The following is a 20,270-nucleotide window of genomic DNA, read 5'->3' as shown; positions in this document are numbered from 1 at the left end:
GTTTACTCCTCTCTGTCCTGGATTCAGCCAAGCGCGTCCTTAAATTTCACTAGTTAATTTATTTCTTGACATTCACAGTTTAGCGCGTCAACCTTGGTGATGTCTGAGTTCTAAGACTCAGTGAGGAGGAAAGGTCTGGCACTCAGAGTTGTGAGTGAGAGTTGAGGACAGGTTGGTTGTATTCAGACCCGTGTGCATACAGGCGAAGATCAGCCGCAGGTGTGTTTGTTGCTAGCTGTGCCCTCGCTGGGGGGTGATTCCCGGGCCTGGCTGGCGCGTAAATTGGCGGGTTGTCTCCGCAGCGATCTGCGAGCAGAGGTGTCTGTTTGGGAGCCGCTGTGTCCGACCGAACGTGTGCGCCTGTCGGAGCGGGTATTCCGGGGCTCTCTGTGACAGAAAGGTAAACGATGGCTTCCTCCCTAAAATATGACCTTACATATAACTTGCAGGTAAATGCAAGCATTATACATTTTCTTTGCCAACTCTGTTTTGGATGTTATTTTCAGTGATTGCTTAAATTGGCAAGCAGTTTCAAGAAAACATTTTAGCAAATATAGTGAAAAATGTCTAAGGCAGCCACCCAGTGAAGTAATGAAAAATGGGCATTGTGTACGGGTTACTCCCTTACAAATGTGATTGCCAACATTTTTCTGATGGTGGAATGTTATTTTATTGCAATCCTGTTGCACATAATGTAGGGTATTAGGATCTCCATGGGCTATACTTGTCACTTAGGGCATGGAAAATACTTGTTCAAATGCAAATGCAGTCCATTTACCAAATGTACTGTGTGCTGATATGTGCTAGATGAATGTTAAATTTCCCTTGGAGTGATCTTAAATAGTAACATTTGTAAAATGTCATCCCATCACCATGCAACAAAAGATTGCATACTGCAGAGTACAAGAGTGAATATTTACATAATTAGTTATGTTTACCACAGTGTGCCACAGTGTTTTTTTTTCAATGTGACATCAATGTTTCATCTTAAACCATTATAAGCCACAAACATGTATATGCTTTTTAATGGACAAAAAGCATTTTATTCTTTATTGTAAAGGTTTTAGATTTTTTAAGTTTTTGGACCCCTAGATATCTTAGACACCTATACTGATGGTAATATAGTAATTCCCATTTGAAAATGATGTAAAAGTTTAATGCATAAAAACAGTTGATTTGTCGTGAAATATATGATTATTTTATGATTTAGACCAATGCATAATTTAGATATTGTGGATAGATTTGGAAACACTAAGGGACACCAGATTACACAGTTTACTTTTTAAGTAGTAGTTCTGCATATCCCCTTCAGGTTTTGCTAACTTGTGGGCGAAGAGTTTATGATCTAGGACATGCATAGTTTTACCTGTTTTATATGTGGGATCTCTCGGTATTTCATTACAAACTAAAAAAAAATGTAATTTTTGTTTGAGCGCCGCTCTTTCTCAAGTTTCTCCTGCCATCACACACGTTAACAGATGAGGAAGGCCGTATCATTCACACATTGTCCTCCAGCAGCTTTTCAGTGCGGTTCTCTTGCTGCTCAAGCTGCTGGGCTGTAGCAGCCGTGTGTACTCTCAGTAATGCCGTTCTTCTGAAAGCCGGTGCCAGGCGTGGGCAAATCATCCGAAATTAGACCAGTGCCCGTTCAGATTACGACCTGGTGCACATTTCACACTGGAGGAGTGAGTGTTTGAAAGGAGTGGGCTAAACCGCGATGGGGGTCAGGGTCAGTGGCCTGTTTAAAGTAGGACTAAACGGAGGCCCTGGTAAGGCTCTGTAATTGGGCTCCGTAGCGTGTCTGTCAGGGGACTGCTCTGTTCGCCTGTGTGCTTCTCTCTGTTTGCTCCTTGTGTCCCAGCTCCCCATCAGACGAGGCTGAATTCGGGCCCCTGGGAGGCCATGCACTGAGGACACCCCCCTGCTGCACCGTCCCCTGCCCCGCCCACCGCACCGTCCCCTGCCCCGCACCCCCCTTCCCCTGGGGCCGTCACCCTCTCCTCCTCCTCATCCTGTACATCAATTGTAATATATATTTTTAAAGATTATAATTTATACATAAGGGTATAATATAATGTTTTGTATTGGTCTTATATAAAGCTGTTTTTCTATGTTAATGTGTGATTTTTGTCTGTTTGTTCACACTGGGACATTTCACTAAAGGTTCCTTGGATATGATCTACACTTGGACTACACATTTTGTAGTTCTTCATCTTTGGCACAGGAGAGTAGATTAGAGTGAAGGTTTATTTTAATACAGACACTTCTGATTCAATCAGGACTGTTCAACTGCTACGTTTTACAAATGCACCAGTGTCCGTTCTGTTTAGAGATAAATAAAAGTAATAATGTTTTCAAATATCAGATGTTCCCTGAGGAACATACATCCTGTAATGCCATTGTGACATGTTTAAAGGACAGGTTTCATTGGCTGAAAATCAGATCTCAGTAACCCACCTTTAACACATTTAGAGGTGTTTTCCCCGTTTTTAAGTCTATGGAACCCCGCCTCCGCCATATCCGAGGAGCTCAAAGAGCTCTCTCGTAAAAGAGATAAATTTCTCAGAGCAATTCCATTACCTTTCCTGTGATTCCCAGGCACTGTACTCTTTTATGTTCTGTAAATATCAACAGGAATCGTGTCCGCGACAGTGCAAACACTGGGAGCCGTTCACTGTGCTGACAACTCTCATTACCGCTCCTGCTCGGGAAAGTTATTTGTCTGGTTTGATGAAGCATAACAAACAGTCCGGCTGCTAATACTAGATTAAAGGAAGCACACACAATTGCTCTTTTACTGAAAGACAGGCTGTTGGTCTAAGCCCAAACAACTTAGAAGTTCATTATTATTGTTGAATGCCACTGAGAATTTTAAGTTTACGGGTGTGTGAAATTTTGCTCGCTCCTTGTATGTATGATATAAATACTTTTGTGCTTCTAAAAAAGAATGTTCTAGTGCAACTACTAAACCTGCCTTTTTTTCTAAAGTGTTTTTTTCAAAGATGATTTTTTTAAAAATTTGTCTTGTGAAAATACAGCATTTGCGCCAAGCCACATTTGGGAATCGACTTCAATTACTGTAACTGAAGTTGGTTTGCAATGTTGTGTTTCAGCAAAGCGTTTAATTTGCCCTTTAAACATGTCCGTTTCTTTGCTTTGCTCATATTTTACAGATTCAGATAGAAAATGACTAGTAGAAGAACAAAACGGATAGTGGCCATATTTTTAAGCTCCTTTGTCTGGTGTCCACACCATTGGTCAGTGGTCTGTACGTGTTGTTGTGTCAGAATAAAGATGTCTGATCTGGTAAACGTACCAAAGGCTGAGGATCATCAGAACATCCTCTGAAAAGGCCTGTCTTTGTAAAACCCAGTTGCGTGACTCTGAAGACAGCCCATGTCCCCTGAGCCTATGTTTGTGTAAGGGAGTCGATTAAACCATACGCTTGTTTGCAGACATAGCTATTTCCCATCCATGCTGTTTTGCTCCAGAGTCTAAAGCTAAATTATTCATATTATCCCAATTCTAATTTCCTTTGTACACTCTCAGTGTTCTCTCGATTAAAAATGCTTTACTAAATATATAATAAACCAGCTTTAAATAATTATTTTCTTCTCATTGAACTGAGATGCTTTTAAACTATAAGGCTCAAAAGGCCTTACGTCCCTGTTGTTTGTGAAAAAAATAAAACTGAAAAACAGAGATAATAGTGTGTTGTTTCATATGGGTGAACAAACTAGACAAGCAGTTGGGGTTGTTACAGAAAACAGGCGGGTTATGATCATTCTGCTCTATGCCGAAGTCATTATTGTGTATCTATTCATGTGGAGTTGTTGAGAAATGTATCCATTCTGTTTTCTGGCTGCAGGAATCCTCAGTAGGAAATGCGGGAGCGCATTGAAGCAGGGTCTGCCCTAACAAGGTGGTGGCCCGTGGAAAGGAAGGATAATGCTGCCGCTGCCTGTTCCTTTCTGTCAGCCTTGACCGCATTGCTGCGGCTCTTCTTACCGTCTCCTTGTTAGTTTCTTCGTTTTCAGCCCTTTGCCTGCCCTGTGTTCGTCTGTCTTTGTGCTTTATCTGTGGTTTCGTCTTCTTTTAAAAGAAGTTCAGCCGAGCAAGTTTGTCCACTGCAGTGTGTCTTTGTTAGTTTGTTTTAATTAAGTACACAGAGGCCCCAGGATGACCTGGTTAGCGTTGTGTTGTATGAAGGTTGAGCAAAATTTCACATGTGAGAACAGCACAGATGAGAATCTGAAATAACAGCCTGTCAGCCTAAAAAACTGAAATATTAAAAGGCATCTTTTCTGTGCTGGGTCTTTTCCAGCCTCCTAAAGGCAGTAGCAACCAGTTCCTCTTTGCCGTTTAGAATTAGAACTGTCAATTAGAATTTAGACATCATTCAGGGCTCAATATCAATTTAGAAGGAAAAGGTGTTTGTGTGTGTGTGCGTTTGTGTGTGTGAGAAAGAGAGAGAGACAGAGAGAGAAACTGAAATAATTTACGAACAAGCCTCTCCTTTTCTTGTAGACAATGTCACTTTGACACAATTTCTTCAGCATTTTCTCACTCTTTAAATCAGTAAATGGAAGCACATAAATTTGCAGAACTGCTTGACAGGTGATGAAGGTCTAGTGTTTCTAGTCTGAGCATCGCTGCTCGTCAAGCGCTGTACATTTTGGTCGCGTGACACCTACCATAACACACATTTTTAGATCCCTGGTGTACCTTGTGGTCTGATATAAAAAGCTGACCACTCCCAGTGGTATAAATTGCACATCGCTGCTCATTATACGTACTGTACATTTTTGTTGCGAGAGTGTTCCTGTTTCATCATGAGCACATACTGCAGGAAGTTTCCTGTGCTTACTGCGCATGCAGACCTCTCCTGACTGCGCATGAAGAACTCTTCTGACTGCGCGTGCAGACCTCCTGACTGCGCATACAGGCCTCTCCTGACTGCACATACAGAACTCTTCTGACTGTGCATGAAGACCTCTCTCGACTGCACATGAAGACTTCTCTTGCCTGCACAGTGACTGCAGAGCGAACAGGAGCAGCAGCTGCAGACCCTGCTCCCCAGGAGAACATGTCTCGCTCTTGCTTTGTAACAGAGGACCATGTGTTAATGGGGGTCAAACTTCAGACTTGGAAAAAAAAAACAACAGGGAAATGAAATACTTAAGTTGTTATAACCTTTGAATAGCAATCTGAGCTGGAATTTCATGTTTTATTTCAGTAATTTCAGTTGCTGAGCTCTCTTCAGTTGAAGAAGGCTGCGATCAGACAGGATGTGCTTTGTAGGTTGAAACGCGTGCCTCACTACCCGTGTTGATTTTAGTAAACATAGCCTGAATACAGCGCTGGAGGTGTCTTTCATGCTGTTGCTAGGCGATCCTGCTCCACTCCTGTCAATCACCTGGCCTTCTGTAACAGCAGTTGGGAACTAATTTAACCAGAGAATAACTTACCACAGCGATAATTTGTTGCCATCCTTAACCGCTTATTTTTGTAATGGTACTCATAATTTATGAAATCATACAACTCCGGGTGGGCAGAAACTGTAAAGACCGACTTCTCCATTTCCTATGTTTACAGTGGAAGCTAAAGGCAGCATAATGGAGTGCTTCTATTTTCATGAGATTTTCATGAGTGAACATAAGAATGACAATTACATAGTTTGCTTTTTTCCTCTGTGCGCATCAAAGTAGGATCATTTTAACTCTGGCCGCACCTTAAAAACAGCCAGGCACCCCAAGTGGATAAACATCAGGTGTTCACAGCACAAAAGCAGTGTAGAAAATGGTTCAAACTCATTGAGAATAACTGGGAAAAAGATGCTGTTAATGTGTGTCCTGTGTGATTGCAGCCTAAGAAGGAAAGAAGAACTTGCAAGGTACGAAACCTGTGGCTTCTTATAATTCCGAGTAAGGGATAGATGTCAATCGCTCTGTATTTGGCAAGGATTTGGCAATGCTTGGGTGTGCTCTTAGGGAGTAAGGCCTAAGCCAATCATTAGTAAATGGTACTGAGTGAAGATCTTAACCCCATTTGAGTGCATTTCCCTCCTGCAGAGGGGTGTCTTTTAAAATGACATTGGGCTCATTCAGCCCGCTTGTTTTACCTGTCCTCGCGTGGCGCAGAAATCGATCGAGGCCCCGCCATCTTTAAGGACATTCCGATTCCTTAAATGCTCCTCGGAGGAGCGCGGAGGTTCCCAGAGGAGGCTTCAGCGAGGACATGCAAGTGCAACGTTTGCGGGAGTCTTTTTTTCTGAACATGTGGTGTATGAATGATCCGTCTCTCCACAGCTGCCACAGTTTGAGACATGGTGGGAACACCCCTAAACATATGCTAGTGCTTTTACAGTTCCTTTCCATTTGTTATACAGCACCTTAATCCATAATGATACTCATCCTTTAGGGCTGACAAAACTATGTTTATTCATGAGGAAAGAGGCAAAAAAAACATATGCATAATGTTTCCTGTACCATTCAGTTCATTCGTCACTGCATAGGAAATGCAACCTTCAATACATAACGTTAACCCCCTTTCAAAACAATATTTAATATCACTGTATGTACTGTAGGCTATGCAACATGTCACATTTAGCCTGAATTCATCTGGCAAAAAACTCAGATAGTTGACTTTGTGATCGCGGCAGATGTTTTCAACTGCAACAGCTTAAACATGAACGTGCAAGCTGCCTTGCATCCAAATCCCCTCACCATCGTCTATCCATCCATTATCTATACCCGCCTATTCCTGGTCAGGGTCGCGGAAGGCGCTAGAGCCTATCCCAGCATGCATTGGGTGAGACAGGAATAATCCCTGTAGTGTTCACCAGTCCATCGCAGGGCACCCACAGCATTCCTCACCACTGTATGATTGTATATATTTTCAGTCTATTCATGTGCTTTTGCCTTCTTTTACCAGTGCATATCATATGGATTAAGCCTTTTCCATTTTGCTTCATTTACCATACATATTTAATGTCTGAAATATGGGGTTGTGAATCCCTCTCGGCAGACTCATGCCGTTTGTGACTTAGGGGTGACTTGGTGCAGTGGATAGCACAGCCACCTCACAGAAAGAACGTGTATAACCCGGCCAGGGCCTTTCTGTGTGGAGTTTGCATGTTCTCTCCGTGTCGGTGTGGGTTTCCTCCTGCAATCCAAAGACATGCAGGTTAGGCTACTTGGGGGGGCATTCACAAGGCATTGCTGCAAAAGAGCATGCATGCTTAGTCAGCTCACCCTGTATAAATAAAGGTTAATAATAATCATTAAATTACACAGACATTACAGGAAGCCTTTCGCTCACAGGCCTGTAATGCTGTTTCTTAAAGGGTCTGATGAGAACACCCTCAGCCTCGTTCTGCAGAGGACCTGAATGATGTGCTCTGTTGGACTGGATACTGCAGCTGATCCGATGGGACTGGATGATATTGAGCCAACTAAAGTGTCACTTTTTTATGTGCTCGGATTTTAATTAAGCGTGCTTTAATTAACAACAGTCCATTGATGAACGGCTTGAACTATGACCACTGAGCGGGAGGAATATAGGCCTTCTTACCAATTCAGTAATGCTTCGTTTGATCGCTGTAGCTGTTTGTTGTGAATGTGTGCGTGCGCTGCATGCCAAACAGCTCTCGTAACTGAGGGACAATATGCATAATATTTCACATTTTATTTTCACGTCTGTCATGTTCCATCAGAGGGAATCATTGGAAATAATGGTGAAAAATTTACAGTGAAATACAGCGTCCAATAAATCAGTACATCCCATTTCCTGTGCCAAAACAAGCTCAGAGACAGCAATACGAAGCAGAACAGTCTGTTATAAGCACAGAGACCGGTGAGACAGAACAGTCTGTTATAAGCACAGATACAGGTGAGACAGAACAGTCTGTTATAAGCACAGATACAGGTGAGACAGAACAGTCTGTTATAAGCAGTGACAGGTAAACAGAACGGTCTATAATAAGTGCACACACACATCTATAGAGGCTTCCATAAGCATACAAACACATCTATAGAAGCTTCCTGAAGCGTACTTACACATCTATAGAGGCTTCAAAAAATCAATGGTTTTAAAAACATCTTCCAGGCAGTGCCCATCTGACCAGCACAAGGTGCTGATGAAGAGAAATGTATCCAAAACCCTCCATTTAGGCATTTCTCTGTACAAACCTCATAGAAATTGTGGAAAATGAACATTACCAATTAAGCCAAGCAATATGTTCTCCATTATTAGAGAAGTAAACTCCATGCAGGGAAGTGATAAACCTACTAATATCATTTCGTGAAAACCGTCAGTGTCAGGATGCGTGGGGGGGGTTGGACCCAACCGCAGAGGTCAAAAACACAAAACTCCAAATGAAGGGAAACAAGGACTTTACTAAATAAACAGGGAACAAACAAAAGGCCACGAGGGGCAAAACCACAAACACAAAACGATACTTAAGAACCTAAAAAAAACCAAAACAGAACACAGGCAGGGCGGAACACTGGCAGGACAGAAAACACACAAGGCACAAGCGGAACCGAAGCGGGCAGAATACATACATTCAGGAGAGAACACAAGTGGAAACAAACACAAGGAAACCAGAACATGGACAGGAACGCATGGAGCAGATTTGAGGAGGGGAGCACAGAACAACCAGACATACTGCAAGAATCCAGCACCTGAGTCAAGGAAGAGGGCAACTTAAATAGACCACACTGACGAGACACAGGAGGGCACCATGAACAATCAGGCCACGGAAGGGGAAGGGAAAACAAGACAGCCAGAAAACAATGATTAGACAATTGGAAACAATCATACAATTAACACAGGGGGAGCAGGACACAAAACAGAAGTGCCGCCATCTGGCGGCCCAACAGGGAAAACGCAGACAGGAACGCAGGACCATGACAGTCAGCCTGTATTGATTCCTTCTGTTCAGACAGTAGTTTGGCTGGTAGATGGAAAGGGTGCTGAAAGGTGATGGATTTTGTTTCTCTTCCTGAATTAAGCAGTAGTTAAAAGTAGTTCCTTAGTTTCTCCCCCACCCACGCTGGAACAGCTCAATTTGTTTTACCCTTGATTCCAGGTTACAGTGTTGTAATGTTAATTGAATCATTTATAAATTAGCCTGGAGAATCGGTTTGGCTTTTGCTCTGTGTAAATATTAGGGGTCTCCCAGAGTAAATTAAGGGAGGAATTAAAGGGGTATTGAAGGTGAGTAATTACACAACAGGAACCAAAGTTTAAAACACAGTCCACAAGTCTGAAGTAAACTAAATGGTGCGGAGGAGTAGCCTATTCAGAGAAACGCAAAATACATTTAAGAAATGTAGAAACATGGTGGAGCTTCTGGATGATCCCCATTTAGATTTCCATTTGACTATAGTTTAACAGCACTAAGCATTACATTGAATGAATGTGGGCCATTGAAAACATCTAACCAGATAAACAACCAAAGGCATGCACTCATTTTGTGCATGAGTCATTTTGTTTTGTACACATTCGGAACAAGCTGTACAAAAAAAGGTCCACATATTAACCGAAACATGCTCTGCAGCAAACAGTGTCAAACATTGCCCTTGACACCGAACACCGATGTTTTTCCCCGGCAAAAATGATCTTAATGGGATAGAATGCACTCTACAGTGAGGACAACAGGCACCACTGATTCCCAAATGGTGGGTTAGGACCCTCTGGTCTATGAGAACAGGTAGGTCGCAGAAAATGAATTCGCTCATTAAGTAGGTCATGCGCTCAGGGAGTTTTGGGGTCGCTGTCCTAGGTGACACCGTTACCTCCGGCCTTTTATTGGCTGAAACACGGCTCGGCTCCGATGTGCCTCCCTGGCTGCCGGGGCCTTCACTTTCCAGAGCTTTCTGTGGAACGGCAGCGAGAGTTTCTAATGGCCGTCCTCCGCAGACGAGCTGCTGTGGGAGTCAGGCGGTGAGCGAGCACTCATCCTCAGGGTGTAATTAAAGCAGTGTGAGAGCGGGGGAGGAGCCCCCCAAGGCTGTAAACCAAGGTTGCTGAACACTCCGAAAGTGAAGGTTAGCGCCTCCTGCCTTCAGATTTACCACACAATTAACCAGGGGACGGGTGGAGCTGGAATTTTAAGAGCCGCCGTTTGAAGGCGGAGCGTAGCGGGCGAGCTTCGGATGGGCTCCGGGGAGATGAGCGTTCGGGCTTCTGATGTGACTTCCCAGGGACGAGGCTCTAAACTCGCCGATTATTCTCCTGCTGCTCTCCTCAGAGCCGCGTTAAAAAACAAGCCCATCTCAACAGAGACGGTGTAAATGCTCCCGAGGAACCTCTACATCTTCTCAGCAATAGTCTGTGACTTTTTAATGCGTCTGTTCCCTACAGGAACTCATTATTTGCAAGTGCCGTACCGTTTCCTGACGCAGGTTGTTTGGTGATGTGCAGATCTTTTGATCTAGGCCATTTTATCATTTTAACAACATACCCAGACCAGCGGGTAAAGATGTGACAACACTAATGCAAAGTATGCTAACCAAGAACATACAGACTATATCAGTACAAAGTCTAATAAGGGAAATATAAATCCATAAATTTGTAACTTAAAACCATAAAAATACAGTGAAATGTAGTACAAATGGAGGGAGTTCTGTGCGGTGGGGATGAGAGATGTAGTTTGATGAGATGTTAACTCACCTCACTATGTTAGTTGGGTCTTGGTTGCTGATTATGAGGTGTCAATAAAATGTACGTTGAGCTGTGAGATATGTCATGTCATGGCTATTCTGGGCCCTTGGAAACTTCAAAGAGAAAAGATACAGAGAACAGGGACTGGGGGGGGGGGGAGGGCTAGCCGTTAGAGGTGTGAACATTTGTGTCTGAGTGTGAGTGTGGGTCTGTATATGTACGTGTGTGTATGTGTGTCTGTGTGTGTGTCAACAGGGATGGCCTGGCATTCTTCATATTCATACAATTGTCTACCTTAAAAATACACCTACAGGCACAATGTTGGACATTCTGGTCAGGGCATACCAGAATAAAACGGAAGTCAGGGTCTCACTGCTGACTTTGTAACTTGGTTCAATTGTTGCCTGATCTAGTGTCTCCACATAGTATCTTGTAAACACGACCGTAATAGCCAAAGCTGTCCCTTCCAAAAATATCTGAAAATATTAATATTTAATGTCACCACAATGCTTACTAGGAGAGAGTCCATTTCCTTGTAACTTTAAAAAGATGTGTTGTACTATAAATTCACCTGAACCAATAATAATATGTATAGTGTAAAAGGGAAGAAAGTAGTACTCCTTGGATTCTCCCTGATCATTAATCAACTATTCACAGGCCAGGAGTAGTCTAAATGAGCAACTTCCTTTTAGTTGCAGCAACTTGGCAAGATGTCAGTTTATAACAGTTAGTTGGAAGTGGGCGTCTGAGTCCTGCATCTAGGTCTGACAATCTACATTTTATCTCTGGTCTTTCTGGAATATTCTGCAGTCTTTTGGTTTTTGAATTTTGGTCTTGGCACACCTTGGATTACTTTGTGAGAACCATTCTGTGGTTTGGTATCTTCTTTTTATTAATTTCTGCAACCTGTCTGTGTCTGTAACATTTGTTATTCTTTTAAGGTAGATGAACCTTGTCTTTAAATTAGACATGAATATTTGCTGTAACTTAATAAGAACCAAAGAATTGCTGGGATTGTCCTCCTCAGCTAACAGTGGTGAGATAACTCCTCTTCAATTCTCTTTATACCTGTGGGAATGCTTTAAAGAACACTGCTTTTAACACAATTTTATTGATGAAGGCAAAACCGTTGTATGTGCGACTTTTATAAATGCAGTCACAGAATTCATTTTATACAGCTAACTCGAAGGGCAGGGACAAGTATGCAATTTTTGTGCAAAACGATGGATTGCAAACATGGTGTATGTCAGCAGTGGTCTCAGTGCTTCAGCAAGGTGAAATGCAGCAGTTGGAAGCTACAGTAGCTCACCGCTAGAATAAGCACAGACCTGCAGATAGCATGCATCAGAGCTAAAAGCAGAGGTGGATTTCCCTCTCAGGATGTTGCTCATTAATCTGACAGAGGCACTAATCCAGAACGAGTTGTGGGGCAGAGCAGCTAGACTCATAAAAATGTCAATAAGAGGCACTTTGGTACATAATGGAAAGTGTTTAAAATAAATAGAATACATTTGAATGCAATAACAATAATACAAAAATGATAAAATACAATAATGATCATTGATCACAGAATTTTTATTACTTTATCAATTCACTGTAGAATTATGTTTTATTTAGACATTTAATAAATGTATTGTCCTTCACTATCTTCATCACTTAGAGATGTGTGGGAGGGGTAAATCAGCTGAGCTGAGTGTGCTGTTTCCTCGCCTCTGCATGTGAACGCTCAGGTTTGCTGTTCTATGGCATGCTGGGATACTGTCAGTCCACAATCACTCTCATGCTTGTGTGCACCCCTCTCCCTACATCTTTTAGATCTGCTCATGCCATACCATAGAGTCCTGGAGCTTTTCCATATTACACTCAGGTGCAACATTTGCAGTTGTTGCTCTCCAATTTTTATAGTGCCTAATCTTCTCCTTCTCCATTTATTTGTCCCTGGGGCTCCAGTCCTGTCCCTCCCCTGGTTCAAGCCCACTCTATGACACAACCTGGAGAGCATCACCCCGCCCTCTGAACTCTCTGTATTATACAGCCCTTCATTTGGACTTCCTATTGACCAGCTAGTTTAATACAGCAGACTGTAACCTGCTCAACCCATTAGATTATTTTCTGTGAAAGATTACGTATTACATTACTGTTACCATTGACTACCTCTGCTTCACACTGGGCCGACCAGTGGAGGATGGGCTCCCCCTCTGTAGTTGGGTTACTCCCAAGATTTCTTGCCATTGCCAAGTTTTTTCTCACCGCTGTCTGAGTGTTTTTCTTCCCACCGGGAATTTTTTTTTTTTTTTTTTTTTACCTCAATTGCTTGCTTTTTGGGGGGCTCTGGTCTGGTTTTGCCCAATTTTCTTTCTGTTTCTCTTTAAAGCGCCTGTGTGACAGTTCTCTGTAAAAATAGAAAAATAAAATAAAAACACTATACAAATAAAAATGATTTGATTTGATCGTTATGCCAGGATTCTACACACAGTACACATAGAATTTATCCAAGAGCAGTTTCCACAGTTTTCATGCTGATTGTGGTTATGATCTGGTTATGGTAATATTAGGCAGTGATTTGTAACATTGCCTCATTTGCATGCAATATCCAGCTAGCTCCTTTTTCCAATCAGTTTAATTATCTATGTGTAGTTACTTGGCAATTGATAGCATTTTACATTAGTATGCTTATAACAAAGACAGATAAGACTATTACATCTTTACAAGATGAATGGAAAAAATACAGTAATTTTCATTAATACTGTTCTGATATAATTATTGTGTGCTCATCTTTTTCCCAAGTTGAAAATACTACAAATGTATGAATGTCAGAACAGAATAAACATGGCATCTATTTTCTTTAGAGGTTTTACAGTTGAAAGTACAATTACTAAATGTTAGGAGCATACTACGGATCAGCTACGTTGCATGTGTCCTAGATTGCTGGCAGATATGACTTCATCATCCTTAATAATGGGACACTTGGAATGAGATCTTCCCTGGTCAGGCACTGTGCACCCTGCAGTTATGTGCTGACTAGTTGCTTCGTTTTACAATGTGTGATGTCTTTAGCCCACAGTCGCAAACTAAGAATCAGGCAATTACACCGTGTGTTGCTTTTTAGATCACATTAACCAGCAAGCCTGCTAAAAATACCAAAACCACGTGTGCAGGGTCCAGACAAGGTCAATTTAATACGACCTAAAACCAACTGATTTCTGCTGTGTAGTAGCTTTGTGCAAAAGCCTGTTGTAGGGTTATTACAACTGCGATTGAGATTTAATCAGGAAAATTTTATGCTGCCAATATAGAGTGTGCTCCGTAATGTTCGGGACAAAGTCATATTTTTTCTTGATTTGGCTCTCTACTCCACAATTCTTCATTTGTACTCAAACATTTGACATGGGGTTATTCTCCGCAGAATGTGCACATTCTCTGCTTTTATTTTAGGCTATTCTTACACACCGTGGTTTCACCAGAGAAATTGCAGCCCTTTTTTAAACATTTTTTGAGTAAAAGTACAAGTATACAAAATTAATAATACAAGTAAAGTACAAATCCACAAAAACAGTACTTAAGTATTGTAACGAAGTACAATTACTCAAGTACTTTACACCCCTGTCACTGACACATCCACACCTGCCTCTGATCAGAGTGTTTCTGATCTCAGTGCTTCTTTTCTTCTTTTTTCTTCTTTTCTTCTTAATAATTTCCCAGTTGACTTTGATAAGGTTTGGCCTAGGTCACTGACCATTGCTTTCTTATTTGTCACTGGTACAACTCTGGTCCTTATGTTGATAAATGCCAATAACAGCCTACAAAGGCAATTAAAAGCAATCAGAAACACCTGCGAAGCTATTGTGAAAATACCCTTTAATAGAAGCTGAGAATTTTCCCTTAAACCACATGTACAGAGCCAAATCAGGAAAAAAATATACATATATATCTTTGTTGCAAGCATTATGGAGCTCTCTCTCTCTCTCTTTCTCTCTCTCTCTCCATATATATATATAAATATTTATATATACACACACACGCACACAGTTTCAGGAACTTGATTCATGACACTAGAGCAGAGCAGCAGATCAGCACATATGTATAATAAAGATACACACAGAACAGGTGCTTCTCTTCAGCCCTCCAGATTGGAACATATTCGGGGAATAGTTCCCTGGATACTGTCCAAACATCTTTTATTCACTGTACAGTCGATATGAACAGAACATCTATTTAAAATGATACTTCAAAAACAATAAAATATTCTTTTTTTTTGGGGGGGGTGGGGGGAGCTGTCATTCAAATGAAATGAAGTGTGAGCCTGCGAGATAGCACAAAGCCTTATATGGAGTTTTATATGTAGGCTTTCTCGGCTATCAGTGTGAAATCGCCTGTGGAAAAATCAGTGAGTTTCCTGTGTCCTGAGAGGACGAGTGCATTTTAGAGCGTTCCAAACAAGATAGACTTATATTACCATTTTCATGTTTAAAAATAAACTGCTTTTTTAATTCTTTATTTGTCATTACCTGTCACATGTGTTGGGCATAGGCCTACATTGGGTTAATTGCTCTCATTTCTGATTATCTGTGTTACATATTTGTAATTATTTATTTGTGTGTGAATTTTACACAACTGCCAGTTTCTGGCTTGCTGTGCCTTTTTAGTGTCACGGCCCAAAAAAAATGAGATTAATTGCAGTTTCCCATCCCAATTTCCCACTAAACCGTATGAAACACCATTTGTCTGAATTCTACTCCCTACGCAGAAGATGGAAATAGTTTTTAAAGTGACTTACTGCCATCTAGTGGTTAGCAAATCTGAAAATAAACCATTCTGACTTTCAAGCTGTCTCCATCAGTTTGTTAAACCTTATCATATATACACGAAACAGAATGATATTTTGCTCATTGAGTCTACTCAAATGCAACACCCATGCCTTCCCTATTTTCCCACATATTATTAATAATAACTGCAGTAGATTCAGCGGCATAACATAACGGTTAGGGACCTAAGCTTGCACCACTGAAGCTGTATCTCAGCACCCTTGACCAAAATACATACAACCTAAATTACTCAAGTAAAATTATATCAAGCTGTGCAAATGGATTGCACATAAAAAATTATTTAAGTAGTTTCTTATTCACAATGGTTTTTTTTTCTTCTTCTTTTGAGAGAGCGAAAAGCCTTGTCACTAAAATGTCTGGCTCCTTGCAGTCAGGGCAAGCTTTGATTTTATATTAGGCTCAGATATGTGTATAAATAAACAGGGCAATAAATTAGCATATTGTCGCGAGTAGTCGGCGTGACGACCTCACAAAGTTTCATATATCAGCCTTGTAATATTGCCGAAAGACAACTACGAACTTGTAGTGAGGGAAAGGCAATACTGACACTACTACCACAGGGAACTTGTTGTGGTTATCTGCAGTATTTCTTAAACATGAAACAAAGATGTTGAGGCCTCGACAACCCCGGTGAAATAAATGAGCAACAATGTGTTTGAAGACTTTTTTGGAAGAAATATATGTCAGTGGAAAAACAGAAAAATACATAAGGCTATAGGCTTATGTGCAAAATGTGAAAATAATGCAATAAATTAAAAAATGCAATTAATTGATTCCAACGCATGAGAAATCACCTTTATTGAACAACCACAGTGAAATAAATGAGCAACAATGTGTTTGAAGACTTTTTTGGAAGAAATATATGTCAGTGGAAAATCAGAAAAATACATAAGGCTATAGGCTTATGTCCAAAATGTGAAAATAATGCTAAATTTTTAAAAATGCAATTCATTAATTCCAATGGATGGGAAATCACCTTTATTGAACAACCACAATGAAATAAATGAGCAACAATGTGTTTGAAGACTTTTCTGGAGAAAAATCAGTGTCAGTGGAAAATCAGAAAAATACATAAGGCTATAGGCTTATGTCCAAAACATGAAAATAATGCAAACAATTAAAAAATGCAATTAATTGATTTGGATCAATGGAAAATCATCTTTATTGAACAACCACGGTGAAATAAATGAGCAGCAATGTGTTTGAAGACTTTTTTGGAAGAAATATATGTCAGTGGAAAATTAGAAAAATACATAAGGGTATAGGCTTATGTCCAAAATGTGAAAATAATGCAAAAAAAGTAAAAATGCAATTAATTGATTCCAACGCATGAGAAATCACCTTTATTGAACAACCCCGGTGAAATAAATGAGCAACAATGTGTTTGAAGACTTTTTTGGAAGAAATATATGTCAGTGGAAAATCAGAAAAATACATAAGGCTATAGGCATATGTCCAAAATGTGAAAATAATACAATAAATTAAAAAATGCAATTAATTGATTCCAACGCATGAGAAATCACCTTTATTGAACAACCCCGGTGAAATAAATGAGCAACAATGTGTTTGAAGACTTTTGTGGCAGAAAAATCAGTGTCAGTGGAAAATAAGAAAAATACATAAGACTATAGGCTTATGTCCAAAATGTGAAAATAAAGCAAAAAAAGTAAAAATGCAATTAATTGATTTGGATCAATAGGAAATCATCTTTATTGAACAACCCCGGTGAAATAAATGAGCAACAATGTGTTTGAAGACTTTTTCGGAAGAAATCTATGTCAGTGGAAAATCAGAAAAATACATAAGGCTATAGGCTTATGTCCAAAATGTGAAAATAATGCAATAAATTAAAAAATGCAATTAATTGATTCCAATGCATGAGAAATCATCGTTATTGAACAACCCCGGTGAAATAAATGAGCAACAATGTGTTTGAACACTTTTTTGGAAGAAATATATGTCAGTGGAAAATCAGAAAAATACATAAGGCTATAGGCTTATGTCCAAAATGTGAAAATAATGCAATAAATTAAAAAATGCAATTAATTGATTCCAACGCATGAGAAATCACCTTTATTGAACAACCCCGGTGAAATAAATGAGTAACAATGTGTTTGAAGACTTTTCTGGAGAAAAATCAGTGTCAGTTTTGGATCAATAGGAAATCATCTTTATTGAACAACCCCGGTGAAATAAATGAGCAACAATGTGTTTGAAGACTTTTTTGGAAAAAATATATGTCAGTGGAAAATCAGAAAAATACATAAGGCTATAGGCTTATCTCCAAAATGTGAAAATAATGCAATAAATTAAAAAATGCAATTAATTGATTTGGATCAATGGAAAATCATCTTCATTGAACAACCACGGTGAAATAAATGAGCAACAATGTGTTTGAAGACTTTTTTGGAAGAAATATATGTCAGTGGAAAATCAGAAAAATACATAAGGCTATAGGCTTATCTCCAAAATGTGAAAATAATGCAATAAATTAAAAAATGCAATTAATTGATTTGGATCAATGGAAAATCATCTTCATTGAACAACCACGGTGAAATAAATGAGCAACAATGTGTTTGAAGACTTTTTTGGAAGAAATATATGTCAGTGGAAAATCAGAAAAATACATAAGGCTATAGGCTTATGTCCAAAATGTGAAAATAATGCAATAAATTAAAAAATGCAATTAATTGATTCCAACGCATGAGAAATCACCTTTATTGAACAACCCCGGTGAAATAAATGAGTAACAATGTGTTTGAAGACTTTTCTGGAGAAAAATCAGTGTCAGTTTTGGATCAATAGGAAATCATCTTTATTGAACAACCCCGGTGAAATAAATGAGCAACAATGTGTTTGAAGACTTTTTTGGAAAAAATATATGTCAGTGGAAAATCAGAAAAATACATAAGGCTATAGGCTTATCTCCAAAATGTGAAAATAATGCAATAAATTAAAAAATGCAATTAATTGATTTGGATCAATGGAAAATCATCTTCATTGAACAACCACGGTGAAATAAATGAGCAACAATGTGTTTGAAGACTTTTTTGGAAGAAATATATGTCAGTGGAAAATCAGAAAAATACATAAGGCTATAGGCTTATCTCCAAAATGTGAAAATAATGCAATAAATTAAAAAATGCAATTAATTGATTTGGATCAATGGAAAATCATCTTCATTGAACAACCACGGTGAAATAAATGAGCAACAATGTGTTTGAAGACTTTTTTGGAAGAAATATATGTCAGTGGAAAATCAGAAAAATACATAAGGCTATAGGCTTATGTCCAAAATGTGAAAATAATGCAATAAATTAAAAAATGCAATTAATTGATTCCAACGCATGAGAAATCACCTTTATTGAACAACCACAGTGAAATAAATGAGCAACAATGTGTTTGAAGACTTTTGTGGCAGAAATATATGTCAGTGGAAAATCAGAAAAATACATAAGGCTATAAGGCTTATGTCCAAAATGTGAAAATAATACAATAAATTAAAAAATGCAATTAATTGATTCCAACGCATGAGAAATCACCTTTATTGAACAACCCCGGTGAAATAAATGAGCAACAATGTGTTTGAAGACTTTTCTGGAGAAAAATCAGTGTCAGTGGAAAATAAGAAAAATACATAAGGCTATAGGCTTATGTCCAAAATGTGAAAATAATGCAAAAAAAGTAAAAATGCAATTAATTGATTTGGATCAATAGGAAATCATCTTTATTGAACAACCCCGGTGAAATAAATGAGCAACAATGTGTTTGAAGACTTTTTTGGAAGAAATCTATGTCAGTGGAAAATCAGAAAAATACATAAGGCTATAGGCTTATGTCCAAAATGTGAAAATAATGCTAAATTTTTAAAAATGCAATTCATTAATTCCAATGCATGGGAAATCATCTTTATTGAACAACCCCGGTGAAATAAATGAGCAACAATGTGTTTGAAGACTTTTTTGGAAGAAATATATGTCAGTGGAAAATCAGAAAAATACATAAGGCTATAGGCTTATGTCCAAAATGTGAAAATAATGCAATAAATTAAAAAATGCAATTAATTGATTCCAACGCATGAGAAATCACCTTTATTGAACAACCACGGTGAAATAAATGAGCAACAATGTGTTTGAAGACTTTTCTGGAGAAAAATCAGTGTCAGTGGAAAATTAGAAAAATACATAAGGCTATAGGCTTATGTCCAAAATGTGAAAATAATGCTAAATTTTTAAAATTGCAATTCATTAATTCCAATGCAATGGAAATCACCTTTATTGAAAAACCACAATGAAATAAATGAGCAACAATGTGTTTGAAGACTTTTCTGGAAAAAAATCAGTGTCAGTGGAAAATTAGAAAAATACATAAGACTATAGGCTTATGTCCAAAATGTGAAAATAATGCAAAAAAAGTAAAAATGCAATTAATTGATTTTGATCATTAGGAAATCATCTTTATTAAACAACCCCGGTGAAATAAATGAGCAACAATGTGTTTGAAGACTTTTTTGGAAGAAATATATGTCAGTGGAAAATCAGAAAAATACATAAGGCTATAGGCTTATGTCCAAAATGTGAAAATAATGCAATAAATTAAAAAATGCAATTAATTGATTCCAACGCATGAGAAATCACCTTTATTGAACAACCCCGGTGAAATAAATGAGCAACAATGTGTTTGAAGACTTTTCTGGAGAAAAATCAGTGTCAGTGGAAAATTAGAAAATACATAAGGCTATAGGCTTATGTCCAAAATGTGAAAATAATGCTAAAT

At 39.1% G+C, this 20,270-nt stretch overlaps 1 protein-coding gene across 2 annotated transcripts in view; it reads left to right on the top strand.

Annotated features, from left to right (window-relative positions):
- Window positions 1-2,117, top strand: part of si:ch211-246m6.5 (von Willebrand factor D and EGF domain-containing protein) — an 88,448-nt gene extending 86,331 nt beyond the window's left edge. Inside the window, exons 31-32 of one of the 2 annotated variants that reach the window (XM_035392697.1) lie at window positions 303-400; window positions 1,862-2,117. In XM_035392697.1, the coding sequence (XP_035248588.1) occupies window positions 303-400; window positions 1,862-1,882 (119 nt within the window). In that variant the 3' untranslated portion in view covers window positions 1,883-2,117. Of the gene's footprint in view, window positions 1-302; window positions 755-1,861 lie in introns of those variants that run through there. The other variant, XM_035392696.1, reaches the window with a different exon arrangement.
- The last annotated feature ends 18,153 nt before the right edge of the window (window positions 2,118-20,270 follow it).

This window comes from Anguilla anguilla, chromosome 15 (genome assembly GCF_013347855.1).
Source record: "Anguilla anguilla isolate fAngAng1 chromosome 15, fAngAng1.pri, whole genome shotgun sequence".
In the NCBI taxonomy this organism is placed as follows: Eukaryota; Metazoa; Chordata; class Actinopteri; order Anguilliformes; family Anguillidae; genus Anguilla; species Anguilla anguilla.
The sequence above is the reverse complement of the archived record's forward strand: the minus strand, read 5'-3'. Positions and strand labels throughout refer to the sequence as shown.